This window comes from Podarcis bocagei, assembly GCF_964188305.1.
Source record: "Podarcis bocagei genome assembly, chromosome: 2".
NCBI lineage: Eukaryota > Metazoa > Chordata > Lepidosauria > Squamata > Lacertidae > Podarcis > Podarcis bocagei.
The window spans coordinates 9,871,977-9,887,783 of NC_138126.1; the positions used below are offsets into that span (position 1 = coordinate 9,871,977).

At 45.9% G+C, this 15,807-nt stretch overlaps 1 protein-coding gene across 1 annotated transcript; it reads left to right on the forward strand.

The window, feature by feature from the left end:
• Positions 1-534: 534 nt before the first annotated feature.
• On the forward strand, positions 535-14,693 carry LOC308581238 (zinc finger protein RFP-like; the record flags this gene model as incomplete). Its single annotated transcript, XM_081183768.1, has 7 exons — positions 535-1,033; positions 2,455-2,550; positions 3,544-3,774; positions 4,963-4,985; positions 6,236-6,354; positions 9,638-9,670; positions 14,176-14,693. Exons 1-7 carry the CDS (start codon positions 608-610, stop codon positions 14,691-14,693), a joined length of 1,446 nt encoding a protein of 481 aa, XP_081039894.1. The 5' UTR covers positions 535-607.
• Positions 14,694-15,807: the final 1,114 nt, after the last annotated feature.

A 15,807-nucleotide genomic window follows, 5' to 3' on the forward strand; every position in this document is an offset into this window, starting at 1 on the left:
GCCACCATGCAGATGGTGCCTTCTGCCAGGTCCATCGAGGTCAGTCTTGCCTCCACTGACTGGCAGTGGCTCTGCAAGGTCTTCCCAACCATATCTGCAGTGTCCTGGCCAGGGATGATGGGAGCTGTAGTCTTCAGCAAACAGAGGGCACCAGGTGGGCAAGGCTGAAAGCGTCTGTTCCAATCTGAAGTTCTTTGCCAGCATGCTAAAAAGGGATAAAGTTAGAACTAGCAACCAGACTTTTAGGAGTTCTCTTCGCGGAATCAAGTCCCGCTTCCTAAATCAGAACTCCTGTCCATTTAGGGCAGAGGCAGATTTTCTCCAATTCAAAAATGACAAGGAAGCCTATGAATGAAAAATGTTGCAGTATGAATAGCACAACTTACTAGGTACGTGTGTGTTTGTGCGTAATCAAAAGCATGGGAAGCAATCCAAAAGCATTGTCTGCTTCTTGAGAAAACATTCAGCAACTACAAAGATCTGGAGACATGTTTTGTTTAAAAAACAAAGATCACGTGATCACCGAGTCATTTCCAGGAAGGGAAACTCCCAGTAGCTGAAAACTGAAAAAGTGAAACTTAACTCGGGTCTTCAGTGCGAGGGAGCCATGGCTGCTGCAGGGGGTCACATCCAGAATCTCCGTGATGAAGCCACTTGCTCCATCTGCCTGGATTACTTCAAGGATCCAGTGACCATCCCAGAGTGTGGGCACAACTTCTGCCGATCCTGCCTGGTCCTGTTCTGGGGGGAATCGGAGGCGGAGGCTTCCTGCCCCCAGTGCAGAGAAAGAGTCCAGAGAAGGAGCCTCGTCTCCAACCGGCAACTGGCTAATGTGGCGGAAATAGTGAAGAATCTCAGCCTTCAAGAGGGAAAGGAGGAAGGAGGGAAAGGAGGAGTCTGCGAGGATCACCAGGAGCCCCTGAAGCTCTTCTGCAAAGTCCACGAAGCCCCCATCTGCCTGGTGTGCGACAAGTCAAAGGAACATGAAAATCACAAGGTGATTCCTCTGAAGGAGGCTTTCGAGGAATACAAGGTAGGAGATCCCTGGATCTGGAGGGGGAGAAATAAATAGTTGTGGATTCTTCTTGGGATGTTTTCTTTTTAGTTCTGAAGTCGAGAGTAGACATGGCATTGATTGGTCGTTGTTTATCGCCTTGGAAGCAGCCCAGGGGAAGCCTGAGGGATCCTGGGGTGGCCGGAGGGGGGAGTTGAAGTCTTTCTCTCTGCCAGGGGGACAAGGGGATCTTGAAATACTCACATCAGCTTCAAAGATTTGAACTGGGACCTTGGCAGGGAGAGAAAGGGTTGACCTCATCCACATCCCCCAGAAAGGTTGCTTTGTACATATTTAGAAGAGTACAAATGTAAATTGCACATAGACAACTAAGCACATGTCTCCTTTGGTTACCAGGATGCCTCCTCAATGCCCTGCAAAACAGAGAACAGCAAGGGATCAGCATTTTTTTTTTGGGGGGGGCTGTTAGCCAGGAATTGACCAGATGGTGCAGGATCCCACCCCCCAAGTATCTGCTGGAAGCAGATTTGGGAGTGGGGAGTGGAAGCACCTACTGGTGGCTTATTCTGGGGGTGCCGTGGAGCCTTTGCAATGATGTTTCAGTGGGGGGGGCTGAATATCTCCTCCCACCCCAAATTTTGAGACGCTCTGGTCTATCCCTGCATCTCTCGCCTCTTGGGCTGACCTCTTTGAGGCTAGACTGATGCATCCCAGGTTGGATCCTGCCTTAGCTTCCTCCTCCTCTTCCCACTTCTCCCTGAGACCTCAAGGTGAGAAGTCAGGCTGGGACCCCCAAGGAAGGGAGAGGAGGCTGAGAGACCACTCCACAAGGGAGGGTGTTTGAGAAAAGGTGAGGGGCTGCCAGCTCTGCAAGCAAGGGGGGACCTAACTGGGATCCTGAGCCCCACAGGGTAGTTGATCCATGGAGCCGTGGACCCAAAAAGGCTGAAAACCTCTGTACAGTGGTGCCTCGCAAGACGAAATTAATTCGTTCCGCGAGTTTTTTCGTCTTGCGCTTTTTTTCGTCCTGCGAAGCACGGTGTCGGAAAAGTTTTGGAAAAGCTTCAAAAATCACCAAAGTCTTCAAAAACCTCAAAAAAGGCTACCACACCGCGTGTTATGAGTTGCTCCTCGAAGTCAAGTCGCAACTGTATTAACGGTTTTAAGAAAAAGGAAACAAACTTGCAAGACGTTTCTGTCTTGCGAAGCAAGCCCATAGGGAAAATTGTCTTGCGAAGCACCTCAAAAAACCAAAAACCCTTTCGTTTTGCGAGTTTTCCGTCTTGCAAGGCATTCGTCTTGCGAGGTACCACTGTACTTTTATTTCCACCAGTAAATTACTTTGCTATTCTAGCAAGGCCACTGGGTGCAAGAAGCCATTATGATTTTAATTTCTCTGTGTGTCTCAATCAAAGCTGAATTTTTCCTTTTGTCTTTAGGGAGAGATCTGTCGCCACCTGGAGATTCTGAGGAAAGAGAGAGAGGAAATTTTGGCCCATCAAGCAGATCTGGACAAGGAAAGCAAAGACCTCCTGGTAAGTGTCTTTGTTGTTACTAGACAGGGAACAAGCACTTGAGACCTCCAGGTATAGGGCAATATATAAATTCAATAAAGAAGAAGAAGAAGAATTGAGTCAGGACTGAGGAGGGATGGGGAAATCTGCTTGTTTCAGCTTCTCCTCATTTCTCATATCAGTCTGTTTATTAATTTATTGTTCTGAAAATGAATCAGATGTTAGGGTAGCTACCTCCTTGTATAAATATTTTGATCTGTATTTTACCCTCATAAATACATTTTTTGTGAATATTACCTGGCTGGGTCAAGCTTGAAAATATCAGAATTTTAAAGCTCTGTTTTGGTCTCCATATTTTTTCAGCAATAGCGAATTAGGTAAGTTCACCTTTGAATGCCGCTAAATTGAGTTTATTTCCCCTTATCGTTTATTATGAGAATAGCAGTCAAGAAGAAGCCTGAGGACTTGTGAGCTGAAAGGGTGGAAGCAAATTAATCCAAATCCTGATTTACCATAAATATTACTAAAGAACTGAATTCTAAATGTGCTCTCTTGTTCATTTTTAGGAAACTCAGGCTTTTTAAAACCTTTAAAGAAAACAGGGGAGCTATGGGGATGAACTCTGCACTTTGTCTTCCTACTCCTCTGTTTCTGTTTCTGTTCCTTCCTACACCTATATCGCTCCAGCCTAAATTGAGGGGTGTTTTATGTCCCTGGAGGTTCTCTGAACAACTGTGAACTCTGGTTATGCCATGCCCCAAAACATGCAGCGAAAATCCATGGCTAGGAAAAAAGAGCTCCTTCCTTTAGGCTGTATCCGTCTGCAAAATAGAAGTCAACAGAAACAGCAATGGGGAGGGCCTCCCCTCAAAATAAAGGTTTACTTCTTTAGCCACTGAAGGTTTCATGTTTATGAAAAATCAGAAGTGTCCTCCCTGTGGAATTCTCATAATTTTCTTTCTGCTGTTTTGAGGCTAAGGACCAAACACACTCAGACCTCCTCTTTTCTTGCAGAAATTAACAGAAACAGAGAGGCTGAAGATTGTGGAGAAGTTCAGAGAACTGCGCCAGTTCCTGGAAGAACAAGAAAAAGGTCTGCTGAATCATGTGGAAGAGGTGGAGAAGGAGATTGCAGGGAGAAGGGATGAGCAGCTGGCCAGACTCTCCAGGAAACTCTCCTCTCTTGAGAGGATCATCCAGGAGATGGAGGAGAAGAGTCAGCAGCCAGCAAGTGAACTCCTGCAGGTAAGACGGTGGCAGGAACAGCCCAAGGCTCCAGGAAAAGGCTGCCTCCAATCCTTCATGTGTCTCTTTCATGTATGCAAGGAGTGCAGGGGTTCAGATGATGGAGCCTCCAGTCAGGTATGTAATGGACAGGAAGACCCAAGAGACCTGGGATGCTTAACTCACCTGAATGCAGACTAGATATTCTTCTGTGTTCTTGATGGAACAGGAGGTGGTTTTCTGTTCTTTGCTGATGATTTGTCTCCAAATTCCTTCTTCTTGGCAATGCTGCCTTCCTGCCCTGGGCTGGGCTTCATCAAGGATTCAGGCCTCCTTCTGACATGAGGCAGTCTCTTGACCAAGCTTCTCTTCCTGTTCCCTCCACAACTTCTTGGTTGATCCCCTTCACAATGGATACAGATCGGCCCAAAATGGTGCTCAGTCACAGTGACCAAAGAGTAAGACAGAGGGACTCATCCAGACTGCTGCTTGTCCCTCCAGGAAAACCGTCTCTTTACTGCTGAATGAGAGCAAACATCAGCCAGGTTTTATCCAGATTGACGTTTGCTTAGATGTTGAACTAAGGAATAGGTTTTTCCTGAGGGAAAGTGGCTGGGCAAAGGCAAAACCACTTGGACCCGTGTTTTCTGGGCACAGGAAAAGCAGAAGTGTGGAGGAGCCCAAAGAAACACGGAGCTATTTTATTACCCCTTTGGAGGCATTTTATGCTGCAGGTGCTTTTTAAATTTCCAGTTGGAAAGTAGAATTTGAAATTTGGGGACTTCTGCGGAAGATAACTTGGGAAAGTTCCCTGGTAGGACTATCCTGTAGGCTTCCTTAAGTCTGAATTGCACAATGCAAACGGGATTAAAATTAATAAATTATAATCTAAGACAAGAGATGGGGTGGAATCTTCTCCTGAACCCACAAATATTAAATTTCCCTAAAATGCTGGTGGATTTTCATAAGGATTTAAAAAATAATAATTGTAAACAGATGTGGAAATGTGGAGAACTTGATACTGGAAAAATTAATAATTTCAGACTGGAAAAATAAAAGTGTGAGAAACCAAAACTGGCTGATTCCGCCATCACTGCCCACAACCTTGCCATGTGCCAGGCAGACTGACATCTGAGGGCCAGGGTCTGAGGGGGTCTTCCTAGTCTGGCCTGTGGTGTGCAGTGAATTCCCTTCTCTTTTCCCCTCTAGGATGTGAGAAGGACCTTGCAGAGGTAAGTGGATCTGGCTCATTTCCATTAGCATCACTCCATGATTCCAGGATGCAGGAACCTCAGACATGGCCCTCCAGGGGCTGCAGGGGGGAGACTGGAGGACTCACTCCCTGGAGCACCTCACAGGTAAAAGCAGGGCCTCCTCTTCTGAACTTGTAGCCCCCGATTCTCCCTCCAAGGTTCAAGGTCAACTGCCTCCTCCGTCCCTCCCCACATCACTTCACACAGGGATGGGGGCTCTTTTCTTTCTCTTCCACCTTCTGTTCATTAACTCTGGTAATTTCAAATATGTAGAAGAGAAAGTGCCAAAGATCCCTGGGAACAGCTTAGGACGTACCAGTATCTTTCCATGTCCCACTGGAAGCCCCCCAACTCTGGTAACTCAGCCCCTTTGAGGCACTGAGGGAGGGAAGGTCTGTTGGTGTAGAATGGGTGGGTTCTTTTTCTTGGGAGCGTTTCCAGCGTGAGAGGCTGAAGGTGGTCTTGAGTGGGGGGTGAAAGTCAGGTTGTTTGATGCCTCTGGAGGGAGAGTCCCATGGGGCATGGGGTTGCGCACTTCCTGTGTGAGAGAGGGGGTGCAGGGAGGGTGGAGGTTGCTCTCCTTGACCGCTTGGCAGCTTTGGACATCACTAACTAGCCAGTGTGGTGTAGTGGTTAAGAGCGGTGGACTCGTAATCTGGGGAACCGGGTTCGCGTCTCCGCTCCTCCACCTGCAGCTGCTGGGTGACCTTGGGCCAGTCACACTTCTCTGAAGTCTCTCAGCCCCACTCACCTCACAGAGTGTTTGTTGTGGGGGAGGAAGGGAAAGGAGAATGTTAGCCGCCCTGAGACTCCTTAGGGTAGTAATAAAGCGGGATATCAAATCCAAACTCTCTTCTTCTTCTTCTTCTTCTTCTTCTTCTTCTTCTTCTTTCCTCTGGAGAGGCTCGGGGAGGGAAGGATTGCAGGCACTCCATTTCAGGGGTTTGGCCCTTACGTCCTGGGACCTTCCCAGAAAGTTGTTATGGGGCAGCAGAGTTTGAAGCCATGGGGGCCCTCCGGTGATGTCGCACAGGGTTGCCTCTTGTCCCTTGTGCTGTTTAGCATCCTTACGAAGCCATTGGCCGGGGCTTGGAGGTGGGTGTCAACAGATCACGTTGAATTACCTGTTGGGAAATAAACTTCAACTTTGTTCATGTTATTGAGATCTCCTGCAATAGTTAGGAAGACGGTGCCACAATGGGGCCATTCATTGTTTTTCTTTTCACCAGGTATGAGGAAAGAGAGAGTCCAGAGAACCCACTGCCTTTCCCTCCAGAACTGAGGAACAGGATCTTGGAATCCTGTGATCTAAATCACCTTGTGGAGGATACAATGAAACAATGGAAAGGTAATTAAAATTGGCTGCCAGGATTTCACACTGGGAATTCTATTATTTCTTCAGAACTGAACATGCCAGGCTCTTACTGCATGGAATTGAGTAACCCCAGGATACCTTCCTTCTTGGTGCTCCAGCCTTCATTTCCTGTCTCACAGAACAGCCCATGTATATTGTGACTTTGATCCTGTAAAGGAAGCCTGAACCAGAGTGTATCTGTTTTCAATTATACGGAACCTCCTTTTCCTTTTGGTTACCTGTCTACACAATCTGGGGTTGTCCTTTGGGAGGTTCTCCTGCTCTGAATGGAGTCAATTCAAGGATGCCACATTATGAAGTGTTACTTTTGTATGGAGATTTATCTCAGGTGGAAGAGTGTTGCGCTTACACTTTATATCTTTTTGCTTCCTCAGATGCTGTGTTATACAGAAAACAGCTTCAGAAAGGTATATTTCCAGGGGAGGAACAATTTGACAGGAGGGATGGGGACTGATATTTCATGGGTGTTGAACCTTCCCTTCTGCAGACTTTGGGACCCCCATCAATGGCGTCACTCTGGGAAACAGTCCTCTAGGGGGTTTGGGTTCTTTCTATGTCCCATGAATGAACTGGGAGGGAGGTTGAAGGCTTGGATTGGGGGCTGAGCTTGTCCCTGCAAACAACCTGAGCACCAGTCTGAGTTCCATTCCTGCCTATAGACTAGTATCCTGGTTTCACCCTCGATTTCTTTCCTAAAATCTGTATGCTGCTTGTTTGTAGGGGAAATCCTCAGAGCCTTACAATATCTTACAAAAGCCCTTAAGGAGGATCCTGCAGGGTCAGTCCAATGTCCATCTTGTCGCGTTCTCATGTATAAGGAATCTCCCTTCCATTTTGTTTTCCCTCCACACAATCTGGAGAAGTTCTTTTGAGGCTTCTCTAGATTTGCTTGGATTTCCCCCTCGTGAAGTGTGTTAAAAAGGGCACCCACAAGCACCCAGTCCCTCCTCCACCTCCTGCCCAGTCTGGTCTCCCAGCAGCAGAGCAAGGCCTGAGCTGCCTCCTCCTCAATTTCAACCTCATCAGCCGTCCATATCTCCTGAGACTTCCCACTGTTCTTATGAGATCAGCCCCATTCCATGAGAGACGACTTCCCATTGCACGAGACCCTTGGAATTACAGGGTAAAGCTCTGCCGATTCTTCCTCTGCAATCTGATTTGTCAGCATGCTTGTAAATTGCGGTTTCAACAGCTTTTCCCCACCAGATTACTTGGTGCAGGTGTTAACCTTCTTCCAGCCCTCCAGTACAGATCCCCATTTCATTTGTGGATTTTGAATTGTTAGAATCATAGAATCATAGAATCAAAGAGTTGGAAGAGACCACAAGGGCCATCGAGTCCAACCCCCTGCCAAGCAGGAAACACCATCAGAGCACTCCTGACATATGGTTGTCAAGCCTCTGCTTAAAGACCTCCAATGAAGGAGACTCCACCACACTCCTTGGCAGCAAATTCCACTGTCAAACAGCTCTTACTGTCAGGAAGTTCTTCCTAATGTTTAGGTGGAATCTTCTTTCTTGTAGTTTGGCTCCATTGCTCCGTGTCCGCTTCTCTGGAGCAGCAGAAAACAACCTTTCTCCCTCCTCTATGTGACATCCTTTTATATATTTGAACATGGCTATCATATCACCCCTTAACCTCCTCTTCTCCAAGCTAAACATGCCCAGCTCCCTTAGCCGTTCCTCATAAGGCATCGTTTCCAGGCCTTTGACCATTTTGGTTGCCCTCCTCTGGACACGTTCCAGTTTGTCAGTGTCCTTCTTGAATTGTGGTGCCCAGAACTGGACACAGTACTCCAGGTGAGGTCTGACCAGAGCAGAATACAGTGGCACTATTACTTCCCTTGATCTAGATGCTATACTCCTATTGATGAGGCCCAGAATTGCATTGGCTTTTTTAGCTGCCGCGTCACACTGTTTGCTGATGACAAGTTTGTGGTCAACCAAGACTCCTAGATCCTTTTCACATGTACTGCTCTCAAGCCAGGTGTCCCCCATCTTGTATTTGTGCCTCTCATTTTTTTTGCCCAAGTGCAATACTTTACATTTCTCCCTGTTAAAATTCATCTTGTTTGTTTTGGCCCAGTTTTCTAATCTGTCAAGGTCGTTTTGAAGTGTGATCCTATCCTCTGGGGTGTTAGCCACCCCTTCCAGTTTGGTATCATCTGCAAATTTGATCAGGATGCCCTTGAGTCCATCATCCAAGTCGTTGATAAAGATGTTGAATAAGACTGGGCCCAAGACAGAACCCTGTGGCACCCCACTAGTCACTCTTCTCCAGGATGAAGAGGAACCATTGATAAGCACCCTTTGGGTTCGGTCAGTCAGCCAGTTACAAATCCACTGAGTGGTAGCATAGTCAAGACCGCATTTTACCAGCTTCTTTACAAGAATATCATGGGGCACCTTGTCAAATGCCTTACTGAAATCAAGGTAGGCTATATCCACTGAGTTCCCTTCATCTACCAGGCTTGTGATTCTGTCAAAAAACGAGATCAGGTTAGTCTGACATGACTTATTTTTCAGAAATCCATGCTGACTATTGGTGATCACAGCATTCCTTTCTAGGTGCTCACAGACTGTTTGCTTAATGATCTGCTCCAGAATCTTCCCTGGTATTGATGTCAGACTGACTGGGCGGTAATTATTTGGGTCCTCTCTTTTCCCCTTTTTGAAAATAGGGACAACATTTGCCCTCCTCCAGTCTGCCGGGACTTCGCCTGTTCTCCAGGAATTCTCAAAGATGACTGCCAGTGGTTCTGAGATCACATCTGCCAGTTCTTTTAATACTCTTGGATGCAGTTCATCTGGCCCTGGAGACTTGAATACATCTAAACTAGCCAAGTATTCTTGTACTATCTCCTTAGTTATTCTGGGCTGTGTTTCCTTTGCTGAATCATTTGCTCCAAATTCTTCAGGTCGGGCATTGTTTTCTTTATCGGAGAAGACTGAGGCAAAGAAGGCATTGAGGAGTTCAGCCTTTCTGTGTCCCCTGTTTGCATTTCACCATCTCCTCCTCTGAGTGACCCCACTGTTTTTTTGTTCTTCCTTTTGCTACGAACATACCCATAAAAGCCTTTTTTGTTGCTTTTAACCTCTCTAGCAAGCCTGAGTTCATTCTGTGCTTTAGCTTTTCTGACTTTGTGTCTACACTTTGTGTCTAAGGATGTCACATTATGAAGTGTTACTTTTGTATGGAGATTTATCTCAGGTGGAAGAGTGTTGCCCTTACACTTTATATCTTTTTGCTTCCTCAGATGCTGTGTTATACAGAAAACAGCTTCAGAAAGGTATATTTCCAAGGGAGGAACAATTTGACAGGAGGGATGGAGACTGATATTTCATGGATGTTGAACCGTCTGTTCTGCAGACTTTGGGACCCCCATCACTGGCGTCACTCTGGGAAACAGTCCTCTAGTGGTGTTTGGGTTCTTTGTCTGTCCCATGAATGAGCTGGGAGGGAGGTTGAAGGCTTGGATTGGGGGCTGAGCTTGTCCCTGCAAAGAACCTGAACACCAGTCTGATTTCCATTGCTGCCTATAGACTAGTATCCTGGTTTCACCCTCCATTTTACAGATTTTGCTTTCTTTCATAAAATGTATATACTGCTCAATTGTGGGGGAAAGCCTCAGAGCCTTACAATATCCTACAAAACCCTTAGGGAAAATCCTGCAGGGTCAGTCCAGTGTCCATGGTTTCTGGTTCTCATGTATAGGGAACCTCCCTTGCATTTTGTTTTCCCTCCACACAATCTGGAGAGGTTCTTTTGAGGCTTCTTGACATTTGCTTGGATTTCCCCCTTGTGAAGTGTGTTAAAAAGGGCACCCGCAAGCACCCAGTCCCTCCTCCACCTCCTGCCCAGTCTGGTCTCCCAGCAGCAGAGCAAGGCCTGAGCTGCCTCCTCCTCAGTTTCAACCTCATCAGCCATCCCCATCTCCTGAGACTTCCCACTGTTCTTATGAGATCAGCCCCATTCCATGAGGGAGAACTTCCCATTGCATGAGACCCTTGGAAGCACAGGGTAAAGCTCTGCCGATTCTTCCTCTGCAATCTGGTTTGTCAGTATACTTGAAAATTCCGGTTTCAACAGCTTTTTCCCACCAGTTCACTTGGCGCAGATGTTAACCTTCCTCCAGCCATTCAGTACAGATTCCCATTTCATTCGTGGATTTTGAATGATTGTATTCCACCATTTTCTAGTATGGTTTACCATTTCTGATTTCCCCATGGAATCATGGAATAGTAGAGTTTGAAAGGATCCCAAGGGTCATCTAGTCCATGGGTAGGCAAACTAAGGCCTGGGGGCTGGATCCGGCCCAATCTTCTTCTAAATCCCACCTGCGGACTGTCCGGGAATCAGCGTGTTTTTACATGAGTAGAATGTGTCCTTTTATTTAAAATGCCTCTCTGGGTTATTTGTGGAGCATAGGATTTTGTTTATTTTTTCCCCAAAATACAGTGGTACCTTGGGTTACAAACGCTTCAGGTTACAGATGCTTCAGGTTACAGACTCCGCTAACCCAGAAATATTACCTCGGGTTAAGAACTTTGCTTCAGGATGGGAACAGAAATTGTGCTTTGGTGGCACGGCGGCAGCGGGAGGCCCCATTAGCTAAAGTGGTGCTTCAGGTTAAGAACAGTTTCAGGTTAAGAACGGACCTCCAGAACGAATTAAGTACTTAACCCGAGGTACCACTGTATAGTCCGGCCCCCACAAGGTCTGAGGACCATGGACCGGCCCCCTGCTGAAAAAGTTTGCTGACCCCTGATTTAGTCCAACCCCCTGCAATGCAGGAATAATAGCTAAACACGTTAGTTGTTTTAATTCTTTGGCCTACAGTTGTTGTCTTTCAATTACTTGTTGTATGATGTCATCTTTTGCTTGAAATAAGGAAACAACAGGTGCTATGTTATGGTGATGTTTTGTAAAAAGATTTTCTTTGAACTATTGCAGTGTAGACCATTAAGCCTCTCTTTTTGCTTCCTCAGACGTTCAGTCACTCAGAAGTCTCCAGAGAGGTAAATTCCACACGGAGACCCCAGTTCACAGGAGGGGGGGGACTAGTGTTTCATGGGGGGTCAAGAGTCTCTTCTGTATGCTGAGAACCATCCACAGCTAGACTCTAGCCCTGCTGTTTGTACAGTGGTGCCCCGCAAGACGAATGCCTCGCAAGACGAAAAACCGGCTAGACGAAAGGGTTTTCCGTTTTTCGATGCGCTTCGCAAGACAAATTTCCCTATGGGCTTGCTTCACAAGACGAAAACATCTTGCGATTTTTTCCGATTCCCCCCCCTTTTTCTAAGCCGCTAATAGCCTTTTAGCCGCTTAGCCGCTAAACCGCTGATAGCGCTAATCCGCTAAGCCGCTAATAGGGTTGCTTCGCAAGACGAAAAAACCGCTAGACGAAGAGACTCGTGGAACGGATTATGTTCGTCTTGCGAGGCACCACTGTACCACAAAGGCAGAGAGGGTGGACTTGAAGGTGCCCACGGAGGGGAGAGAAACTGCCCAGAAGGATCAGGGGGAGGAGGGAAGAGTTTTATTCCTGCCTAGAGAGAGTCGGGTTGCTTTTCCATCATGTGACCTTTTTCAGGCCTAGTTGCCATATGTCCTCTTTTTCCTGTCACATCCTCTATTTTCATGATTAAAATTTTTCCCTGGGTGGATTTTTAAAATTTGGCATAATGTCCCAAGTTTTTTCTTTGGTTTTTTGGTTTACATGAACACACAATTTTTTTCTAGTGTATTAGACTCAGATCTAAGACACCTTGCTTAGCTAGTCTGCAGCAGAGAATCACAAGAGAGCCGCATCTTAAGCTAGCAAAATCTCTTCGCTTATGGCTGAACTAAAAGGACGCTGCTGAGCTACAAGATCTTGGGGAAGGAGTCCAGGAGGACAAGAGTTAACATCCCCCTGCCCTTAAGGAGAGTCCATATGTACATATTAAACAGTTTAATGAATTGTTCTGTGCATACTTATGTTCACAAAGATGTGAACATGAGCCCAAATACTTTCATGTGGCAAGCAAGGGAGCAATATATAGTAGTATTAGTATTATTATTATTTATTATTCTATGATGTCATAGATGATCAGGCGGAGGAGGGAAGAGTTTTATTCCTGGCTAGAGAGAGTTGGGTTGCTTTTCCATCATGTGACCTTTTTCAGGCCTGGTTGCCATGTGTCCTCTTTTTCCCAGCCATGTCTTCTATTTTCATGATCAAAATTTCTTAAAATTTGTATCGGGGCAGATTTTTAAAATTTGGCAAAGTGTCCCCTTTTTTTTGTTTGGTTTTTTGGTTTCTAGGAACCCATGTAAATTTTAATATTGCATTAGAGCAGGCATAGGCCTCCTCGGCTCTCCAGATGTTTTGGCACTACAATTCCCATCATTCCTGACCACTGGTCCTGTTAGCTAGGGATCATGGGAGTTGTAGTCCCAAAACAGCCGGAGGGCCGAAGTTGCCTATGCCTGCATTAGATTCAGATCTAAGGCTAATCTGCAGCAGAGAATCACAAAAAAGCAGCATCTTAAGATAGCGACATACTGTAAAAATCCCTTCTCTTGTGGCTGAACCAAAAGGACGCTGGCTCAGCTACAAGATCTTGGAGGAGGAGTCCGGGAGGGCAAGAGTTAAGACCCCCCTGCCCTTAAGGAGAGTCCACATGCAGATGTTCAACAGGTTAATGAATTGTTCTGTGCACACTTACGTTCAGAAAGATGTGAACATGTGCCCAAATATTTCATGTGGCAAGTGAGGGAATAATATGTATTATTATTCCTTTGTTCTTGGAAGTTAAGAGCATTGCTACTAGCAATATATCACAGCTTCTATAGCCTACATATAGTAGGGGTATTTCAAATGAGAGTCGTCAAAGCGATCCATGGTTAAAAGTCGAAGTTGGCCAATGTGTCTTCTTTATTGCTCTTCAAAATAGGGCAGCCCTACACTTGCCTATCATGACTGTCTCAGCCCCAAACTGGTAACCTTTTGAGTTATTCCCCCCTTCTCTAAGGGAACTAGTCTTATGGTATATATGAAATCCCAAAGAGAAGCATGGAATAAGCAGTCCTTTGTAAAATTGCCCTGCCACCTGCCTCCTCTTCCCTGGCGGCAAGGCCTAAACTTTCAAGATGGTTGGGAGGAAGGAGAGACCAAGTGGGTGAGAGAGATGGAGAGCAAGCACGATTTTCACTTTTGTGCATGAGGGCCCAGAACATAACTCATGCGAAAGTGAGGGGAAGCCTATATGTGGTTTTGTGTTGTATTTTTATGCTGTGGACCACCCTCAGACCTATTATTATTATTATTATTATTATTATTATTATTATTATTATTATTATTATTAGAACAGGGGGTTCTCATCTCCCAGCCCAACCCAGAGATCCCCAAAGGCCAATTCCCACAGAGATTGTCTGAGGAAAGCAGCTTCTCTCCTCTCCTGCCTCCTCCAGTTCTCCTCTCTTTCCTCTTAGATAACACAGAAGAGCTGAGTAAAAGGTTTCCTGGGTGGTTTTTCCCCTTAGAAAATGCCTGGGTTGAGAGGAGGGCAGGCACAATGCACATTGAATATAAGAAAGTGAAGTAAACTGATTTAAAAGCCAACCAGAAGATATTTATTCTGATCAAAGTCTGCAAGGAGGAGTCTCAGTCTAGCATGCGATGCAAATAAATCCCCTTGATCTCAAAGGGAATCTGGGTTTTCGGGTGTTTCTTGGATTAGGATGTCCATCTCTCGCTCTCTCTCTGCTGACTCTGCCTAATCTTCTCTTTCCCTCATCTTCTCCCAACAGCAAATGTCACTCTGGATCCAGACACAGCCCATCCCCAACTCATCCTGTCCAAGGATCGGAAAAGCCTGAGATTGGGAGACAAACCTCAAGCCCTGCCTGACAATCCTGAGAGATTCATTCAATGGCCTTGTGTGTTGGGACGTGAGGGATTCACAGCAGGCAGACATTTCTGGGAAGTCACTGTGGGAAGTGGGGGATGGTGGGATGTGGGGGTTGCAAGGAAGTCTGTGGAGAGAAAGGGCAGCTTCGTCTTTAGCCCTGAGGGAGGGATCTGGGCTGTGGGGAAGTCGGGAGGGGAGTACTGGGCCTACTCATCCCCTTTTCCCTCTTCTCTGTCCCTGAGTGAGGAGCCCAGGAGGATCCGGGTGACTCTGGACTATGAAGGGGGACGTGTGTCTTTTTCTGTCGCTGACTCAGGAGCCGAACTCTACACGTTCTCAGGAGCCTCGTTCTCTGGAGAGACCCTCCTCCCTTTCTTTTATCTGGGGGGAATTGAAACCCACCTCAATATCTCCTGAGGAGAGCCCAGATGGGCTCACCTCCAAGTACTACAAGACACTAAAAGACTACTTGATTCAACCACTAATGGAGGTTTGCAATCAGATTATGGGGGGAGGAAGGGCACCGGAAACGTGGAAAGAAGCTTTCATCACATTGATACCCAAAGTGGAAACTGAAAAGACTCAACTTAGGAACTACCGTCCCATCTCACTCCTAAATGTGGATTATAAAATATTTGCAGACATTTTGGCAGGCAGATTGAAAAATGTTTTAAATGAAGTAATCCATAAGGACCAAGCAGGCTTTCTCCCTGGTAGGCATTTGTTTGACAATACTAGGAATATTATTGATATTCTGGAACTTTTGCAAACAAATATTAACACTAAAGCAGTGCTAATTTTTATTGATGCTGAGAAGGCCTTTGACAATATTTCTTGGAAATTTATGAAGAAAAACTTGGAAGGGATGGGAGTGGGACGGGGGTTTGAAAATGGCATAGAAGCAATTTATTCAGAACAAAAAGCTAAGCTGATAGTGAACAATGTGGTGACAGAGGAGTTCCATATTGAAAAAGGAACACGCCAGGGGTGCCCCCTATCCCCCCTATTATTTATATCAGTCCTGGAGGTTTTGCTGAACATGATTAGGAGGGACCGGCAAATACAGGGGATCACGGTCGGAGTGAAACAATATAAACTGAAAGCATTTGCAGATGATTTAGTTTTAACACTACAGGAGCCAGAATCTAGTACAAAAAGAGTTTTGGAACTGATACAAGAATTTGGTCGGGTGGCAGGATTTAAGTTGAACAAACAAAAAACTAAAGTTTTGGGGAAAAACTTGACGCCTTTAGAAATAGAGGGGTTTCAGAAGGAAACAGAGTTAACTGTGGTTAAGAAAGTGAAATACCTGGGGGTAAACTTGACGCCTAAAAATTTGAATTTGTTTAAGGATAATTATGAGAAATGTTGGTCAGAAGTTAAGAAAGATTTGGAAACTTGGTCGAGATTGAAGCTTTCGTTGCTAGGCCGAATTGCTGCTGTTAAGATGAATGTTTTGCCAAAAATGTTATTTTTATTTCAAACCTTGCAGGTCGTGGACAGAGTGGAATGTTTTGGAAAGTGGCAGAGG